Source organism: Phalacrocorax carbo, chromosome Z, assembly GCF_963921805.1.
Source record: "Phalacrocorax carbo chromosome Z, bPhaCar2.1, whole genome shotgun sequence".
NCBI classification, from domain to species: domain Eukaryota; kingdom Metazoa; phylum Chordata; class Aves; order Suliformes; family Phalacrocoracidae; genus Phalacrocorax; species Phalacrocorax carbo.
In genome coordinates, this window is record NC_087548.1 from 38,607,644 (window position 1) to 38,628,625 (window position 20,982).

At 39.1% G+C, this 20,982-nt stretch overlaps 1 protein-coding gene across 1 annotated transcript; it reads right to left on the reverse strand.

Moving 5' to 3' along the window:
• Positions 1–1,438: 1,438 nt before the first annotated feature.
• On the reverse strand, positions 1,439–20,965 carry OSTF1 (osteoclast stimulating factor 1). Its single transcript, XM_064439531.1, has 10 exons — positions 20,763–20,965; positions 10,816–10,862; positions 10,147–10,197; positions 10,000–10,063; positions 7,108–7,161; positions 6,555–6,662; positions 6,044–6,093; positions 5,850–5,928; positions 5,283–5,381; positions 1,439–2,527 (listed from the first exon to the last, which is right to left on the reverse strand). Exons 1-10 carry the CDS (start codon positions 20,794–20,796, stop codon positions 2,469–2,471), a joined length of 645 nt encoding a protein of 214 aa, XP_064295601.1. The 5' UTR covers positions 20,797–20,965; the 3' UTR covers positions 1,439–2,468.
• Positions 20,966–20,982: the final 17 nt, after the last annotated feature.

The window sequence follows — 20,982 nt, forward strand, 5'->3', positions numbered from 1 at the left end:
TTTTTGTTTTGTTTTGTTTTGTTTTTTAATCAAAACTTAACTGCTAGAGTTAGGCAAAAAGTAATTTATTGCCTAAAAGTTTTCACAGTGGTTTGTATTTCACGAGACAAGTACACAGTTGCATGAGGAAAAACAAAGTTGTGAGAAAAAAACCAAACAGTAATTTTGGTCCTACAAATTACAGCAGTTGCTAGCTGCCTTATGATGTAAATGTGACTCCTTCAGGGCACTCCAGTAAGAAATTAGCAGGCAATCTCTGGTCCCAACTGGTACTTCTGTCACCATTCTTACCTTGCAGCACGTAGATCTGTCTGCAGAACACAGGGTCTTCTGGCAGTAGCTAGTTCCACAGATGTGAGCATAACATTACATTTTTAAATCAAATGCTGCAATTAACTTTTAGGATGTTGAACCCATGGCAGCAGAAGACATCACATTAAGAGTTATTTATGAATACAGACTCTGCTTCCAAAGCTTGATACAGAAAATGGTCACTTGGGAAGAGCCATTCTCTCCACAACCCATAACACTGAAGAATTTTAACCATGTGAGCTTCCTTTATGCAGGAAAGAGACTCACGTAACAGATACATGAACCTTTTTATTTTCTAGCCTCTTTATTACAGGTCCTTTGTTGCTTGCAGTGTGAAGTTGCATCATGTTAATCAACGGTATGCAAACACATGGCCTGACTGTAGTAAAAGTCTGGGCTAGCAAAAATAGGTGGCTGATAAAACATGAAGCAGCACGGTCTCTGTCTCTTACGAGTCATGTTCAACAATAGTTCTAATGAAAGCTAGGAACAAACACTTGGTGTGTTTGGTTTTTATTTCATCCTCTCCAGGATTTTCAAGTTCACACGAAATAAAACATCACTCTTCAGCTGACCACAGTATTTCATAGGGCTAAAACATTTGTTCTGTGGTTTTAACCCTTAAACAGTTTAGAATTATATCTGCACATGACTATTTGTGCAATGCCTCCATCTTACACAGTCCTGGGTAAATCAAACGCAGCTTTCTTTGGTAAGTGCTCCTTTAACAAGCTTTACCTGTATCTAGTTCTTTCCAGGATAAGCTAAATACAAACATCTGGTTCAATGTATTTTTTAGAAGTGGGATGTTAAGGGTGCTCTAGGCTTCTTTCAATCTCTAGAATACTTAGTATGATTTCCATTTATCCCCAATCTTTCACAAGAGCTTTTTTCTTTTTTCTTTTTTTTCCCTTTTTTTTAAAGTATCACAGACTGCTGCGTTGCACTGAATATGTCAAAGTTGGTAATATAGAAGCTAGCAACAAAAACTGAAAATGAGACTGTATCTCAAATACAGTAACATTTTCTTCCCACCACAGTAAGGAAGTATTCCTCAATAGGATATAATATTTGGCTGCATCTATTTCAGCAATCTGAAGGAAGTACTTATTTTTTAACTCAGCAGTGAAGCTTGAAAGTGGCTTAATTTATTTTTTAATTCTCTTTAATTCACATGAAGAAGTAATACATTTTTAAAATGTTTATTCAGCTTCAGATATCTCTTCTAAAGATACCTGTGGTATATTTGATATACATTTTCCCTCATTCCTTCAAATACACTTAAGCTTTGAGGTAATTTAGAACAAAATATAAGAACATTTTTAAAAAACAAAAGCAAGCGGTCGTAAAAAAAAATATAGGCAGGATAAATAGACAAGTGTGCTGCCTTTCTTTCACTACAAACAGCTTCAGCACAATGCACTTCAAAAAGCAAAATAATCAAGTCACTAAGTGCAAAATTAAGTGTATTTCTCAAACAAAACTGATTTAAGCAAGCATTTCACCTGAGTTTACATTTCAGGGATTGGGCCCATAGCAATAGAGAAGACAATGCATCCAGGGGCAGACTGTCCCATGTTGTTCTACCCCTTACTTAGAGGGGTACAGGAAGAAATGGGGTGGGAATTCAAAAGAAAAAAACCAAACCTTGTCTTGCTGGTTCCACGTGGGCAAAAGATGGTCACTCTCTAGAGCAGCATCTCCATTCACACCTGTCATCCAGTATTGACTCTGCCAGTATTATCTTATCTGCACAAAGGGACCTATGCCCAGGGAGATTTTGAGAGATGTTAACAATGGTGTCCTGTCCCAGAGGGACTTTTCAGTTTGAGGAGCGTATTCCAGAGACACAAGGCACTTGCTGGGAAGGCCTGAGATAAAACCTGTAAGTTTAGAAGGTGGCCTCTGCCACTGCACACTATGGGTATGCCACACTTCCTCTGTGAGCTAATTCCAAAGGAATTCTGATTTAAAATGTGGCATCTCTGTCACACATGAAGATTATTCCTTTGGAAAGCATTATTCACCCTCTTATTTATATGCTATATTGGAAGACTGCAATACTCTTAAGTAAGATATTTTTACAGTTGTAAAGATATGTTTTGGGAATGATGTAGGCAATGCAAGTTATAGTTCTTTAGGCTGAATGACAAAAGCTAATCGGAGTCTTCATCATCAAGATACTCCTCTGCATTACTTGATGTTCGGACTGTACCTGGAAAGAAACAAAGCTCTCTCTCAATCCAGGATAAAAAAACCAGAAAAAGCCTCACATTTGCACTGCATGCAAACCAGCATCTGAGGAACCTGATTCCTCTACCGTTTAGAGATATTAGGGCTACACAAATGGGGCTGTAGATCTGGATCTCAAAGGTAGGGCTAAGGCAGCAATCATATCTCCTATATATAACACTTAGTCTGTTTGTGACCTTCAAGAGCCATCTTCTGGCTCCTTGGAACCTGTACAGCAGAGCTGGAACTCTGAGTTGGTGGGAAAACCTCTTTGGTTTTATTGAGTGCCTGGCTGGTTGCCATTCTCTGCTTAAAATCAAACACATTCCACCTACTCTGTCCCCTCCGGCTTTTCTCACCTAGATTTTTTTCCTGAATAAATATTTCTTAGAAGTACTTATAAGCTTTTTCTTTTGAAGGATAGTAAGCAGAAAACAGTATTAAAGTATATTCACCAGATGTGCACCAGTGCCTGAAGAACTACATCTACCTTTGGGATTGTACAAAGATAAATAGCAGGGGCTTTTTGTGACAGATTATTATTTGCCCACAGATTTTCAAATACATGGGAATAGGAATATATATAATGTATACTATATTGCACTACTAAGAGCCAGGAACCACAAGATCCTAGTCAGTCATAGTTTTGCAGTAACATACTAAAACAAAGCATTGAAAATATCAGGTGCAGACATAAGACTGATAAAATTCACAGAAGTGATAACTTTGATATTCTAGACTTCTGGAAGAAGAAAAAATAGTAAATGTAAAACTGACCTGCACAACTGTTTTGATAAAAGAAATCTAAGACAAAATTATTTTTTTTTACTTTTTGAGTAGGAGAAGCAGCAAAGGAAGAAAGGAACTAAAAGAGAGAAACTGTAGAGCCTTGTGCTCAAGGATCCATATTTCAAGAAAGGACAAATCTCATTTATTCTGTATAACAATTGTTCCCTTGTTCAGGAATACAAATGATACAATCATTTTACATTTCTATGACAGGATTTTAGTAACTTTCATTTCTTAGAATATACTTGAGCAATCATGACATTTGAATGTGTGTGCATATATCTAAAACACAAAACTGAACATTTAAGTGAAGGCAAAGTAAGCTTCCTTGGATAAAACAAAAAGTTTTACAGACGGACAGAAGCCATATCTCAATAGGAACAGACTGGAAACTGGGGCCAGGAAGATTATTGATATAGGACAGAATCTCTGAAAAAGAATGATCGTTTCACTCACAGACATTGGAAATACTGAAATGTAGAATCAACAGACACAGAAGAATGACATGAATAAAAATATAGAAAATACAAAATACAAGTATACAGATCAGTAGTGCCATAGAGATTATAGTAGACCAAATCAAGACAGAAAAACAAACAAGGAAGCTAATATTGAAATTGCAGTTACACTGAGAACATCAGCTCTTACATCAAGGCAAACAAGAAAAAAGTGTGCAAGAGTACCAGGCTGGTAACAGATGAATTGACTACGGATGAAAGATCAGTCAGTCATGAAACAAAATTAATTAAGAGTGCGTGAACCAAATGTACCAGAGCAGAAGTTACCTAGTATCATAAAATGAAACATTAATACAATTACTAGGGACATGAGAGCACTCCTGTGTTGGGTGCCTACAATTGACAGGGAAAGGTGAAGTGCTCCTAACAGGTATTAACTTACAACAGAAAAAAAATATGGAAACAGCAGAAATTCTGCCATTTGTTACAACTGCCTTCTTCAGAGTCAAAACTGATGGAAATAGTTTGTCAAGGTTTTCTGCAAAATCCTAATACTACCTCTATCAAGATGCTGGACAGTATTTTTGCTGCAACTGCTCTTCTTGGCCTTCTAAAGCTGCAGTGAGCTATTCCACTATGTAATTCCCATAGCCACTAACAACCCACAGGTTAGCATTCCCTCCGTTCTCGCTAGCCCTGCGACAATATGGTTACAGACTGCATATACCACTGATGCAAGCTGGAATCCTGCCTGTGTTTTTAAGTTATTTCTCATTTCATTTGAAATTCACCTAGGGCTGCCACCCTAACTTCAGCCTCCTGAAAGCTACAGGTAAAATTAATTATGCTACGCTGAACAAAGACTGAATTGTTCAGTTTTTTAAAACAGCCTTGTATCTCAACCCTTTTGTGCATGGACACTGTGCTATTAGAACAGATGAACAAAGTGGGAGGCAGTGACACTATTTTGATAAATACCTGAAAGCATTCTTTCTTTATTTGAAAGTCACTTGGAGAAATATAAGGATAAGAAATTTATAAAAATAAGCAATAAGAAAATAAAAGAGGAGCATCTGTCAGTGTTTGTTTGGCTTAGTTTGGAGGAACAGACAGGCACAAGGGGGAACATATCACATAATTTTACTCTCATACCCCATCCCTTGTGGAACACTGCTTTTAAAGTAGTTTCCATCTTCGCTTTCTTTCTGTCTCTCCACTCTGAAGGGCCTGTCTTCCATTTCCTTCCCTTTCCTTACTACTTCCACACAGGATGGCATTTTGTGTGGAGTCAGTAACACTAAACATGATAAACCATAAGTCTCTGCCAGGCTCTGATGAACTAACCTGTCAAGTGAACCCTTCCAAAACACAACCCTTAGCCCAAGTAGCTCCCAGCTGGTTTCTATGGCTACCAACATGTTGATATTTGGGTGAAATAGTAAGTATCCTCTAAAAAGGAAAAATGCATCAAAATAATGAAACCAGAAATACCTGCACTCTGTTTCTTTTTAAGCAGGGAAGCGCAAGCTGCATTGGTTGCCATGTCTATAGCCAGTTTCTTCTCATTGTTCTTCAGATCTGTTCTTGCCCCTTTATAATAGAAAATTTTCATGATGAATCACTTTCCCAGCTATTTCTTGAGCAATGGTATTACAATATGAGTTTCAGCAGCACAGGTAGAACAGTAAGGGAATCTCATCTGCGGACTGCTCTCAAGCAGACTAAAAGCTATGGATGCTCTTCAATAAGCTACAGTTGGCTAGGGAACTAGTTGGCCTCCCAGGTTCCCTTCCCAGGAAGCAGATTTCATTGCTGTTCTGGGGGGTTGAGTGCCTAATTTTGTCTGCAAAGCAGGATGAAGTTTATCTTGAGCAGGTCAGGTGTCTACTTTCCAAACAGCTGCCAAAATTTTTGGCAAGGCTTATAAGGTCAGGCAGGTAAGCTGGCTAAAGACTGTACCTGGGTTATGGGAAAACAGTTTAAAAAAATGCAGGTTAATAAACATTCAGGAATCTAGTCTGCCACACAGATTTTCAAAACCTTGGTGAATATCTTTACCCTTTGCCAGCAGCATCTCTACAATATCTGCATAACCTTTCCATGCAGCAGCATGCAAAGCTGTGTCTCCCAATTTGTTCTGTGGAGTTAGAGGGAAAAGCAACAGGATTAAAATACAGCAAAAAAACTTTCAGCTTGTACCAAGGATGAATAAAAACTCACCTCTACTGTGACAGTCTGTTGGTTTAACCTACCTGTTGGTTTAACTCCAGGTTTTCCTGGGTAAACAGCACATCCACTACATCTGCAGAAAACAGGGTGGGGGTGAGGGGAGGGGCAATAGAGAGGAAAATTCAGTGGAAACAAAATATGGTTTTTTGCATTCATAGTATGAATTTTGGTTAAGATTCAATGAAAGAACAATCCAATCGGCTAATGAAAATCTGTTCGACTGCACTGAGCAAACAACCATTGGTCACACAGAAATGCTACTGCATAAAATATCGAAAACAATACAACACTTTTTGGTCTGCCCTTCTTCTAACAGTTATGCTGATTAGAATGCCTGCTTAAACAGCAACAACAAAACACACAGCATTTGATGGAGCTGAACCTGCCTTCTAGCTTTAGCTTTTCTTTTACAAAAAGTAGAATGATATTTAATAAATTCTGGCTTTATTATTTAGTACTGCAAATTTAGCAATCAGACTAACAAGCAAATGAAGAAAACCAGAGATCAATAATTTCAAATTAATTCTCTGATACCTTTGTGGCCTCCATGACATGCCCAGTACAGAGCTGTGTTTCCAGCTTTGTCTAAGCCATTGACCCCAACTCGATTATCCAAACACTCTCTCAACCAGCTTAGGTTGCCTGAAAGACAAATTCAGATTTGATATTTCTTTGAAAAGTTAACAGAACCATTAAATGCATGTCATTCTTTCTGAAGAGTGTCAGTCCTCCTATGAACTTATGAGAATAAAAAGTTATTAGCAGCAACACTTAAAATTCATAAAACAACCAGTCCAAGTCACACCAAACATCTTTTCTTCCACTCCCAGAAGACCTTTAGATCCCTATGTAGATAAATAGATAGGACCAAACTCTTCATCAGTGTACACAATCACAGAGTGGCAATTGAATCAGGTTGTAAACCAGCTCAACTTCTGAAAGCTGCAAAACTTATCAGATAACTTGTTCAAGATACCAGACAACCAAAACAGAAAGGACATTTTCATTCTAAATATATTATTATTTTGGCAGAAAATAAATAAATCATCCTTTAGCATTACACAACTAAAACCTATATCACGCTTACCACGTTTGGCAGCTTCGTGCAGTGGGTTATCAATAGACTCAGCTTGCTCTGCCACTGAAATGAAACAGAATAAATTCTAAACTATTTCTGAAACTGAACATGTATTTGACACCTGTTTGGAAATAAAGCTTGTTTTATTCTAGAAGAACCAGTAATAGCTATTTGATTATAACATGAAAAGGGATTTGTGAGTGATGGACTAGTCAGATGTACTTCAATTTCCTCTGTATGGGAAAGCAATTCAGAAAAGAGCTTGTGAAAACTTCAAAGAACTGTTTCAAATTGATCAGTGGTTGCAAGCTGCTGGGAATCTGCCAATATTTCATCTTGATTATAACTTCCCTTTCTACACTTGTAAGATGGTTTTGAGCAGTTGAATGTGCCTAGGCTTTTAACCTACAGCTTGCTATCTGTAGTTACGAGTGAATTATTTCCAACAGGTCTGTGAAGCATCACAAAAAAAAATCCACTGTCAATAGGCTTCCTATTTGTTTTACAGATATATTTTATTTTCCTTGGAAAACTTGCAGGAGGTCTGCAATCAAAGCTGCTTAAACAATGAATGTAGTGATGGGTAGATTGAAGTTCAGGCTTCTGTACACCTTTTCTTCATCTCAGACACTGTAGGTTTTAATAGAGAGGAGCAGCAATCAGTTCCTGGTCACTATGCTGTTGCAACAGCAAAAAAACTGAACAGTTCTGTGAAACAGTTACAAGTGGGACAATGGTCTGGAAACTCTTTTTTAAAAACTACTTCTTTAGGTGGAAAACCCTGTGACTACTAAGGGTATGGGCAAGTAAGTGTACAATCCGAGATGAGTAGGCTCTCAAAGCCCTTGTGCTATGGCTTGCTACAGGAGGCAGGGAGAATGTGAAAGAGTGCTCCTTAGATCAAACTGTTACTGTAATCAGAAGCAATGCAGGCAAATGTAAGGTGTGTCAGTTACCAGAAACAAAAGTCTCAAGACTGTTACTGTGGCCTATCCAGGTCTTTTCTTACTTTGGTGTGTGTCCCTTCTGTAATGCCTGAAATTGCAATATTTCATATGCTTATCTCTCTAGCTGTGAGTTAAATAAAACTTAAATGCTAGATTCTGATATTTCAGTTCAAAAAATTTGTGCAAACACTGAACAGAATCCTGAAGCAGTGTGGGAGAAGCCAGTCCCAGATCAGACAGCCATTACACAAGCAGAACATGCTAGTTGTATTGAACAGTGCTTGTTGTGCGCAGCAGAAAGCATAAACACTAACAACACTGTCTCAAAAGCCTAGAAATAACTTTGTCTTTAGAAAATTTCTGTCAGAAGCTCAGTAATAAGTATTTTTAATGCAGATAACGTTGACTCTGTCTTCACCAGCTTTTCCATTCTGTCTTTCCAAATGTGTTCCTTCGAACCCAGCAGATGGAGCACAAGACCCCATCAGAGACTCAGTAGTTGCAGGTCTGTCTTCACCTTTTGCAAAAAGGTTGTAGAAGAGCACAGTAGATCAGTGTTTCACATGTTTCTGGTACTCTTCGTTCCCTGGGTCTGCACAGGCTTCTGTTCTGCATACATATGAAATTTTTTGCGAACGTGCAGACAGAGACACTGCACAGCCCTCTGCCCAGCTTAAAACAGAATTTAAACTGTTGCTCAGGTAACTTTTCAGTAAAGCACTCTGGAGGCAACTTTTCCAAATTATTTCAGTAGAACCAACCTACTAATTAAGTTGTTGGTTTTATTTTAAATATAACACACTTCAAAAGAAATTTGGGCGTAGGTAAGCATGTGTAAACTATTCTTCTTGTATAACAACAGTGACCATGTCTAGCAGATGGCAAGGGCAGAATCAGTCTGGAAGTCACAAAGTAAAGTGACATTTGATGCCATGGTCTCAATAACTGTGCTATAGGCTTCTGTTCAAGTATTTTTACTAACTGTAAGCCAGGGCAGGGAATCATAGCATTGCTACCACAATGCCTCCTAGTGAAGATGGGACAACATGAAGCAAACACTGCAATCTGTCATGTGACACTGCTACTCTGCCTACATTTCCAGGGAGGACTTGGAAGACTTGTGCTGTGTTGTCTGTACTCACAGCTTTTCAAAGTGATTTTAGTTGAATCTGAAAAAGCAATTTCTATTCAGTCCAAACAGGTATGGGATTTTTAATGTGGTACAATCCCCTAGAAAGCAATGTCTCCTGTGACTCAATATATGCATTAAAAGAAAAAAAATTAGCAAACAAAACAGGAACAGCCCTATTTCTTCGGGGTGGGGGGTGGTGGGGGGTGGAAATCAAAGGAGGTCTATAGAATTGCTCACAATCTGCTTTAGCTTCCTGTCCATGTGCAAGTTTACTTAACAATTCCAGTACTGATTATGTCTGTTAGAAGCCACCCCACACTGTGTCAGACTTCTTAAGCTCAAACCTACTAAAGGCTGCAGCTGTCTATCTTTAGGTCTAGTTAAAAAAAGGCAACATACAGACTGAAGGAATATAACTAAGATACTGCAACAAGAAGATCTTAAAGACTGCAATATGTTTGTTAAGGGTATCAAGAATAGAAGCCTATCAGTTTCATGCACAGTCTGTAAAACCATCCTCTGGATCCAAATGTTCTTCCCCTCAAAACTGAGAACATCTATTGCTATTACCCACACAAGCAGAAACATGAACACTTGGCAAACTCAAGCTGCCTCTAGGTTATAAAAACATAAGACAGCCTATCCACTGCTGATGTACAGCAGTGACTGATATCGCAGATATATTACGAAATACTCTGGTAGAGGACTGTTAAATGCCAATAGTGTGATCAGTTTTTGGAAATAAGTATATCAGTTATTTTTATTTAGTGGTTTCCTTTGACTGTGAATGGTCTTTCCAAATGAAAACATTTTAGACATTACCATAGTTGCTTGGAATTAGTCCAGTTCTCCCTTTGCAAGTTCCTTTCCACCAATTTGTATCACTCTGCAGAGAAAAGGGAAAATATTTTAGAAGGGATATGCTGAATCTTAGAAGTACTCAGTCTGTACAGGATGCCTTTTACTCACCATGTCTGAGATGTAAATAATATCTCCTTCTTCAAAGTACAGTTCATCTGGCTTTTTTAAAACAAACGAGGAAGAGTAAATAAAAATCTGAATGGGGGTTCTTAGGTTAAACAAATACCTGTGCAAAGCAGAGTACATTCAGCTCTTATTTCAAAAGAGGAAGAACTCAAATTCTCTAGCAACTAGACAACAGCCTGACAGTCTTTCATACTGCAGTTTTACTTGCCTACAGCTAACTTTTTGGATCTGTAATCCTCCTGACAACTAAAGAAAGAGACTGTGGCCTTTCTAGCAGAGCACTGTGCAACAAAACCAGTAAAATTTATTTTGTGTTTATTAACTTCATCCCCTTTTGGTTGATCCCAGTTCATCAAATCTCTTAGTTTTCTGATAGTTGTTGTCTTTGGAAGAAAAGAAAAATATCACTTAGATTGCAGGTAACTGATAGTAGAGAAGAAAGCGTGCTGCTTTTAGAAGAACTGGACTTTAAAAAGAAGACTGATGATTAATCAGGCAGTTTTAGTCACATTAAGAACCAATATCCACCAGCAGGCTGCTTCATTGAAAACACAGTACAATAAGTCTAATAGGCCAACCCTAGCAGAACTGAAGAAATGTTGTTATAGACAAGATTAAAACTAGGCTTCTCTAAAATCTAGATGTACTTACCGTTCTGGGCTCAAATGTGTACAGGGCCCTGAACACTTTAACCTGCCCTAAAAAAAAACAAAACAAAACACAAAAACAACAAAAAGACAAAAACCAAACAGTATCAGTGTCATGCCTTCTAAACAAAGCATACACATACAGCCCTCAAATCCAAATAAATTCCTTTCCTTAACCCTTAAAGATACTTGGTGAATGAATTTGTGCTCTGCCTCTCTCATTGAAAGTCATGATACAAAGTCAACCCAGCAGCACGGGCTCTGAAGGAAATGGGTGAACTGATCAGCTAAATCTAAGCTGCCTCTTGTGCATATCCTCATAACTCATCGTGCAAATGAACTAAAGTGTTGCCATCTATTTCTGAGGCAAAGTGTAGTTTCAGTCATATAAATCCCTGCACACTCATACATGTTTTATATATTTTTATTAATAATATCATATTTGCCAAATGATACAGAATTAAGGAAAGAATAAAAAAAGAAAACAATGACCAATATCTGCAAAATGTTCTCATACTTACTTGTTACTAATTAGGAAAATGCAGTAGAACAGAAATCATTGCATTTAAGAAAAATGGCAACCGGTCACCAAGTCCTATTTATGGAATCTACAATTGACATGGTGTTCTGTTCAGATGCTTATAATAAGCTATAGTGTTTACAATTCCACTAAGTGGGCAACATCTATTTTAATAAGGCAGTTTTGAAGAGACTGTCAGCATCATCCACGCCAAGAAAATACAACCTTAATGCAGAAAGGTACAAATTTAACTGTATAGACTGCAAAAGCAGCATGCGTATAAACATTTTTTTTTTAAATTTCAGTAAAGATACATTTCAAGGGCAGAAAGTATGAGTACAGCAGAAGAAACATTTATCTTACATAATTTTATTAGCTAAACTGCTAAAATCCACTGAACACAATAGAGAAATACATTATGCAGACTGTTCTGCATTTCTTACTTTTAAATATCTAAAGCCTTAAGTGTGCAGGTTTGTTTATTTTTAAATATCTCAAGTATGTAGCTGTATTTCAGGTTCTTACACTATACTTCACATGTTTGTATAGATTAACTTGTAATTGAAGCAATATTTGGTCCATCAGGACAATGAATTTCTTAGACCATGCTTGGCCCAGGCTATTTTGTATCTTCAGGGAAACTAATGAACTTACTGCCAAAGGTTAGTACTGTACAATAAGGTGTGCATACACAGAATCTTGTGTAATATATTCTACGGAGAGAACTGAGTAACAAGAGAACAGGTTTCCTTATGTCTCGAGAATAAGCCTATACCTTCCTGTGAAGAACCACCATTGCTAGAATTTTTTTTTTGCTACTCATTATAGTCTTCGTTACCGCAGTATCTAAAAGCCTATCCACAATAGTGATCATTTTAGAAAGTTAGCTTAAGGGCTTTAGAAATGTTGGTCTAAATGTATATAGGCTGACAAGCTTCATAAAGAAGGATGGTACTCAAATGTATAAGCTGCCATTTTGCAGCATACCCCACAGTCTTCAGGCAGTTCTTAAAAGATGTTTTCCTGTACCTCTGGATGTTCCCTAGCAAAAGCCATCCCAAAGCACATATTTTTAAAGCGGTATTTACCAAAGCATAACTTCTAGGCAAAACATTTCTGTAGTCATCTGTGTCAGGCCTTTTTGGGACTACGTGTACGTAAAAGTATAACCATAAAAATGATCCATGTAAACTTTCTAGATTGCCAAATGCATATAGACACTGCATATATGATTATCCTTCCAGTTTGTAACTGTATCCCATGCTCCTCCCAGTTCTTATTTTTTAACACTATCATAGAATTTCAGTTTGGCTTTACTGGTTCCCTCTCACACAGCAGCCATTTCCTAGACATAAGAGGTCCAACCCTTCTCAGAAATTTGCCTCAAAAACTAAGTAAATGCACTGTGGCAACAGCTAAAAAGGATGAAACCTCTGTTCTGTTCATTACCCATATGGAAATGATGAACAAGGACTGTACAGAGTAGTGTCACCTAGACCTAAGAGCTTCAAAATGACGTCAAACAGAAAAAAGTATAAAAAAAAAAGAACAAGAGAAGACAAAACAGGATGGGTCACAGAGTACTGTCCCTTCTCCTAGGCTTTCTTACACTGATGACAGAAAAATGCAAAATAAAACTGCACACAGACAACTCTAGCAACTTTAACCATCACTCACTAATTTTCAAGGAGGAAATTGACAACAAAAGGGAAGAATAAGAAATATTAAAAAGATAAATGAGAAGGTGGCAGAAGACAGGGAAAAGCAAGAAATATATAGATTTCTGTGTCTCGTGTGTGTTTCCTGTACCGCATTTGTATCACCAGGATTTCTAAAGCTATCACACCCTAAGGGGAAGAAAAGAAGAATGGGAACAATGATGCTGGTAAAAGTATTGCTGAAATGTTGTTTAAACAAATGGCAATTCATGGCTGGTTTTTTGTTGTTGTTTGGTTTGTTTGTGAGGTGTTTTTCTTTTTTTTTTTTTTTAATTCTATACAACTGAAACAGAGTTAGTTCCTCAAATGTCAAGCTGTGGTGTCACACACAGCACAACACATTCTAAAACCTTTTCCTGTGATGAAATACAAAGTACAGATTTACATCTATAGAACCGCAGGTCCAGTTAATGTTAATTTTACGGCACCTTATATAGAAGTTAAACACTACTCATTACTGTCACCAATCTTTTAAATATTTATTGATAAACAGACATTAAGCCTGTTAAGGCACATCAAACTTGAATCCCTGTTCTGCAAATGCCAAAAATTGTATTTTACTAGGCACATGAGTACCTCTGATCACCTGAAGTACTTTTTTTATCTAGCAATGACCACCCCTAGGCATGCAGACAGACTTGGAGCTTGCATTGGCAGGCATCGTTTGGAATAATCAAAAGGTTAGAAACCACCTGAAGAAGACCTGTCCTCCCCCTTACTACCATCTCTCCACTACAAACCATGCTGCAAGATTAATGTAGGATGGAGAATACATTAGGACTGATTTGAAATTATCAAAGATGACTGACTGCACCTACCTACCATGCACTTGTAGAAAAGAAAATAACTAGAATACATCAAATTCTTATACCTTTTTAAGATTTCAAGCCACCAGGCAAACATTAACGACTTCATTCTCAGCATGACTAATGAGGGGAGTATCCCTTTTAAAAACAAAGGAAACGGAGGCACAGTGATGTGTCCCACAATCTTTCTCTAAGCCCAGGGGCAAACGTAAATGGTTCTTCTCTTCAATCCCATCATTTAGCCACACGACTGCCTTTTCCCTTCTCCTAGAATTTGCACTAAACACCTGCGAAACAACTATCTGACAAATAAAAAGGGTATATTATTACACATACTAAACAGATACAAATATTCTCAAGCCACAGTTAGCCAAACCTTCCCCCAGCAACACAAGGTAAAGGAGTCAGACTAACCATTCTTTCTAACCAGCAACAGATAACAAATGCCTTTATCAGACTGGGTTGACCAAATTATTCTGGATAACTTCTATAAACTTCTGCTTTTATCAGGAAGGGAAACAGGCAATGCAGATTTCTAATGCACTGAGGTGCTAAACAGTAACAGCAACTTAAAAATGCAGCTTCTGATATGTACTGAACTGAAACAAGCTCACCGCTGTGCTTTTTTAATATGAAGTAATAAAAAAGGCCATTTTCTCAAAGGACTAGAAGTTTTGTGTTTTCTCCTAGCAGTTCTGAGATTTATTTTTAATCAACTGCAGTATCATTAACAGAATATTGTTTCCAACGAAGTTCTAAGTGTTTTCATAACACGGAGTTACTGTTTCTCTTAGAATGATGCTTTTTCCCCCCCCCCCCCCACTTCCTTTCTGGTTCTACCCCAGCTTCTCTACACCACCATAGACACTAGCATTAAAATCCTCTTTTACTCAACTTGCCACAAAAGCATTCTCTGCTTTCCTCTTATTTGCTTTCACCTGTTAAAGGGGGAAAAAAATAAAAAAAACAATACCCACCAAAAAAAATTTAAAAGGGACCCATCCCTGCATGGCATTACTTCATTAGATATTTTAGTTAGGCTGAACTTCCAGCACCAAAGAGAAGGGAAAGAAATTTCATTAGCTGTCAATTTATATTACTTCCTCAACCAAAAAAAAAAAAGTACTTAGTGCAAGAGATACTTATTTTAGTTAAGAAAATAATCATGGCAGTCAGCCAATGTTCAAGGGAGCTACCAAGCCGTGGCCACAGTGGACTGATAGGAGTCTCTTGTCTGCATTTCAACCCTGCTTCGCCTGCCATAGATGGACACAAATGTCATTGATGCAAAAAAGGTTCTACGAATATTATATTTAGAGTGAGCAGCTCTAGATTATAGAATCATAGAATTGTTAAGGTTGGAAAAGACCCTTAAGATCACGAAGTCCAACCACTAACCTATCACTGCCTAGTCCACCACTAAACCATATCCTCAAGCACCACATCTTCCCTTCTTTTAAATACCTCCAGGGATGGAGACTCAACCACCTCCCTGGGCAGCCTGATCCAATGTTTGACAACCCTTTCAATGAAGAATTTTTTCTTAATATCCAACGTAAACTTCCCCTGACGCAGCTTGAGGCCACTTCCTCTCATCCTATCGGTCAACGTAAACTTCCCCTGACGCAGCTTGAGGCCACTTCCTCTCATCCTATCGGTCATTACTAGGGAGAAGAGACCGACCCCTGCCTCGTTACCATAAAAAAACCCAGAATAGTTAATTTACTTTTGATAAACAGACTCACTGGGTATCAGAGAGCACTATCAGTGCCTATAACATAGAGAAATTGATAATGTCTGTGTTCTAGAAAATCAGAATCAGCCGTGGTCCTCTATGGATAAATTAGAAAACTTTAACTCTTAATTCCTACATGGATTCAAGCTAATCCTGGGCTAACTGTCATCAGCCATTCTCCTCCTTGCTCCCATAAAGCTGCACAGAAGCAGCTGAGAATCAGATACTCTCTCTAGCACCAACTTGATGGAAAACAACTAATTTGAATCTCCACCTGTAACAAATGGACCAAAAAAGATAAAAAACACATGAGATTAGGGGTGCGGGGAAGAAAGAGGACAGTTTGCATGTTCCATGGCCTAGGCTGGTTCTAGAGTCTCCTCCCAGAACACATACAACACACTCAGATTAATTTCTCTGAAGGATATGAGAGGCATCTTCTGCCTGATCTCACTGAAAGTGTGGCAGCAAAAGGACAGTGTGTTTTCTTAGTGTTGTCCTAAGAACCTGCAAAGGAATTACACAACCTGGCAATGCCAGCAATTCAAAGTCACAATCTTTTTGGTCAATTGACAATATCAAGGGTAAGCTGCAGATGAGAATAATTTGTGATATGCTTGCAGTTTGCTTTAGTAAGCAAAGACGTGTTCATATTATGATCTGCATGTCTCTTAGGAGCCATGCAATTTTGTTAGAAGGACATTATGGCCAGACTGAAACATTTTTTCTGGCTCCTCAGGTACTGGAAAACAAGGTGCTTTACACCCAGACCTTCAAGCAGGAACAGTAGTGGAAACATGTTTCACAAGAGCGTAGCTTATATTTTGGGATTTTGCTCACAGGATCTTCCACGCAGACGCAACAGAACACAACACAGCATTTAAGGATTGCCACACTGAGACAGACAAAAGAGGAGTCCCCATTGGTAGGAGAACCATCTTCCACTCCTAAGTACTGCTTGTTAGAAAGGGGAAGTGAACATAGGGCATACAAATCAGAAGAGAGGAAGGGGGGAGGGTGTATTAAACAAACAAACAAAAAAGGCTAGCATTCTGTTTAGGGACTGTTGAAATGAATGCAAAGCGTAAACTGGTGCCAGTGTAGATGACAAACTGGGGTAACTCAGGAACAATCATGGACTGCATCAGCCAGTATCTGGAGTGGAAGGGGCAAACAGCATTTGTTTACAGAAAATCAGAATTAGGAATATTCTCACAGAAGATGTATATGCACACAATTTCACAAATGAATGTTGACTGGTACAGTTTGATGCTGAAATCTACTTCTTGCCAATTTTATTTCTGAAAATACACAGAATGCCTTCACTTGTAGGAAGCTTGTTTGTAGTCCCAACAGCTTGCAGAAAGAAGGTTTGAGGTTAGAGATGAAAGTTTAAATGAAAAGTTTAAATGAAAGTTGGAAATCAGACTTGGAACTGTTTATTTGTTCCTCTGATGTTCTTCTCCCCTTAGAGCTGATGACCTCAGCATAACTCCCCACGTTCACATGCTCACATCTCCCCGGCTAACCAAAACTTTTCTTTGACTACAGAAGCAATGCAAACCACCACCACCACCTCAGCCAAATTTAAGCCTCCTGTTATGACCTTAGGCATGTGACTGAATGCAGGCCTTCTGGTCCTGAGCTAACTGTCACAGCTCCTGCTTTACACCTAAGAGTTAAGGTGAAGTGAACTTGATTGTGATTCAAATTAAATATTTATATTCAAAAACATATTTTTAACTGTGACAGCTACTAGTGGCTGCAAAGTCAACAGATCTGGTTTAAGGAACTAACCCTTAACATCACATATGTTATGTTTCCTCCTGCCTCCCTTCCTCTAAATTGGAATCATTTTAAACTGTAAATTTCCTTGGGACAAAAACTGGTCTTCCTCCATAAAATGTAAATGTGTGGACTCTAGGCCATGATCAACAAACCTTACTCTATCTGGAGAATATGAAAGTAAGGCTTCTTTAAAATATTAATATACCACTTTCATCTCCCCAAAAGCTGTTGCTTCACACCATGTAAGGCTCTAATCAAAAATGCATAATCAGACAGAGAGCACCGTTCAAAGAGACAACTACCAGAAGCCACTATAGCTTGTCAAGTTCAAAGGACTTAATAAGTTAAATTTTATAGACAGAATTAACATCCGACACAGTATGTTTAAGAGGTTTATAAACTCTGCAAAGAATAATGTAGTTTGAGACATCAGTTGAATTTCTGAAAGATGGAGGGGAAACCCTACCCTTGCATATCACTGAAAGTTTCTATTTTCAACTCCCACTCCACTCCTTTTTATATTCAATAGCAAGTCTAAATAGAAAATACAAGCTAGAAAACAAAAATGCAGAGCCTCAAGAGAAAAGCAAAGCTAGGCACTTGTTGAAAAAAAAGAAGTCTTAAAACACCAGACATTAAAAGCCTTCTAAAGCCTCTAAAAACAGCTAACCACAGAACCCAAAATCCTAGCTCAAGTGTTGACAAACATATCAGATAATTGTCTAAAATACATTGATGTCAAAGCCTTCTCTCTGTAACTGAAATCTTAATGTGCTGTGCATGCCACAGGATTAATAGAAGAACCTTCTGTCAGACAAAATGCTCTCATGTACTGAGGAAAACCACACTTAATGCTACAGCTAGGTAGCTCTTCTCCCTTCGCACCTCCTTTTTCCTCCACATTTTTAAAGCACTGTCTAACCATCCAACTCTAATGTCCCAACACCCCTGTGATGAACAGTGGACACTCACTGCTTTAGAAAGGATGAGTATTTATTTCACTAGATATTTTTCACTTCCTGCTATACCTCCTTCCACCTCTATCTAGCCTGCACTTTTTTTTTTCCCCCTGAACACAAAGGAAACAGCTATAGCAACCAATGTCTTGTTTTCTCTTCTGTCTGTCTTGAATTGTAATTCAGCAACAAGGCAAGCAGGTTTGCTGTTCCCTGACACAGGTTATAGATCAGTTTATAGACTGGATACCTGATAATAGCCAGTGAAGAAAAACTAACACAGCTTCACCAAATGCATTACGACATTCCACCAATTGCAGTCTAAAAGCCACCAAAAGAGACAGCATTACGCTGCTGTAGCACCTATTTCACCACATGCAGTTCCTGTATTTATCTGTCTTTAATTAGCACACTTTAACATCTATAACTCAGAGACTCAGTGACAGTAGCATAGGCATAACTGATACTACAGAACAAAGCCAGATATCTAACTACAGAACTACTATGGAGCATACTAGCCCGTTCCTGAAAATGCCTTGGAAAAATTTAACGCAACAGCCTCCATAAGACTTTCTCCCTTCAAAAATGAGGGATTTGTCAAAATTGACAAATTTTGCCCTTAATCAGCTCTGAAAGCCACTACCAAGAAAGTGTTACTCTCTTCCTCTTCCTTCTTCAGCTATTTATTTCTACCCATTTCCTTTTGCTGTGTCAAACACTCATTAGGTAAACCAGCTCAGCAATTTCATTAGACATAAAAATAACCTAACACAAAAAGTCAGAACACTGATCCAGCTTCTCATGTCACTAAATGGAATGGAAAGAAGATAGTGGGGGGTGGGGCAGAGCAGGTAGGGAACCTGTCCTTTTGATGGCAGTCTGCATTTTATCAGACCAAGCATACCACAAAACTGCACCTCAGCAAACTAGCGAGAGACACCTAATATTAGACGTAGCACTTGGCAGTTGTAGTTTGATAGCACCTGAAGGTTAGGTAAGACTAGAGCCTTTAACCTCTGAAGAATCTTAGGTTAAATTTAACTCATCTTTTTGCAAATCAGGAAACTGAGTTATCAACTTCATTGGAAAAATCTACTCTTCTTACATATTTGAGAGCAACACCACACCCTTTCAGAAGCCCACGGATTTCCTCAGTACAGGTTTTCAGTGAGAGTCCACAACAGTGATGCTTCTATTACCGTCTTTTTCATTTCAAGTAAGCAGTTTTCAAAGAGGCTTAGCAAACTGGAGAGCAGAGGAAGTTCTTTCAAAGGTGAAACTCTACATTCAGAGAGATTTAACAGATTTTGCTTCTGTGGGTAGGTCGAGACTTATGGCCTAAATGGTCTAAACTGGGTTTGCACTTATGTGACTTCAAATTAAAAATTTGTTCTATAAACTGTCTAGTTAAAATACTTAATTAGGTTATGTATTTAAATATTTCTAAATATTCATCAGTATTTCAAATTCTATTCTAATTCCAAAAATTATTAAAATTCAGATGTATTTAGGGATCAGATAATCATATTTTTGGAGACACCAACTAGTCTTGCCTATATAATTACACTCACAACGAATTTTTAACTTTGAAGAAAGAATTTAACCTTTCATACTGGGAGATAATATGCAAACATGAAAAACAGCAGCTGCATTTTCCAGATCAATTCCTTATTAAAAAAAAAGAAACAGACCCAAACCCCTAAACGTAATGTCTTAAATTTTGACAGAAGAAATGTATTTTCACCTGTTTTTTCAATATACTTTTAAGAAAACCTGAGATTGTTACTAATTTTTTGAAACTAACTTTGCTCTAAATATCTGAAAAGGGTGCAGGAGCAAAAATTTATGTATGAACGCCCAAATGCGCCAGGAAGGGGGACAGGAAGGTTTGCGCCAGAATGTCACAGGACACGCTGTGAGCCCCCCAAGGGAGAGCGCCGGGTGCCACGGAAGAAGCAGACGAACGTAGCACAGAACTACACTGAAAAACCACATACACCGACATGTCGCTAATCCACGCAGTCACAGGGCAAACCTCTGAGTATTTCAGAGCCTGTTGCTTAACAGGTTACGAGGCTTTCCGTGCATTTTGGCCTCGGCGAGCTTCCCGGGCAGTACCCGCTCGGGAGCCTTCTCCCGGGCCGGGCCGAGCCGGCACTAGGGCCAGGGAAGAGGCTGTCCCCCGCCGCCGGCTCCAAGAAAGCGCCGCGGAAGTTAATGGGGGCGGGGCGGGGAAAGGAAGGGGTAGGCGGCCGCCTTGCCCCGCTCCCCCCCGGCCGGGCGCCCGGCTCGGACTGCCCCGACCCGACCCCTGAGCCCGAGCCGTCCGCGCCTCAGCAGGCAGCCGGCCGCTCCGCGTCCCGCGCCGACCTAGCAGTGAGGCGGGCGGCGAGGGAGCGGCGGGCCGGGCCGGTGGAGCCCCCCTTACCTGGCTTGGCTGGTTTAGGTGGCGGCTTGGACATGGTTGGGGCCGGCCCGAGCGCGCGCGGGGGGGGGAGCGGGGGGGGGACGGCGGTCAGCTGCCTGCGAGGGGCCCGCGGGGCGAGGCGGGAGGCGCGAGACCTCGCCGGACTCCCGGGAGCGGTACGCGGCGGCGGGCCGTAGGAAGAGGAAAGAAAGAAGAAACACAGGAAGAGTGGGAGGGCGGG

What these genes read in the sequence shown, in the direction of transcription:
- OSTF1 (XM_064439531.1), bottom strand. Translation starts at nt 20,796, where the DNA reads ATGTCCAAGCCGCCACCTAAACCAGCCAAGCCAG. An exon ending in GCACGAAGCTGCCAAACGTG is followed by an intron (nt 6,663 to 7,107) that starts GTAAGCGTGATA and finishes TTTGTCTTTCAG; the next exon opens with GCAACCTAAGCTGGTTGAGA. An exon ending in ATGTCATGGAGGCCACAAAG is followed by an intron (nt 6,094 to 6,554) that starts GTATCAGAGAAT and finishes TGTTTTCTGCAG; the next exon opens with ATGTAGTGGATGTGCTGTTT.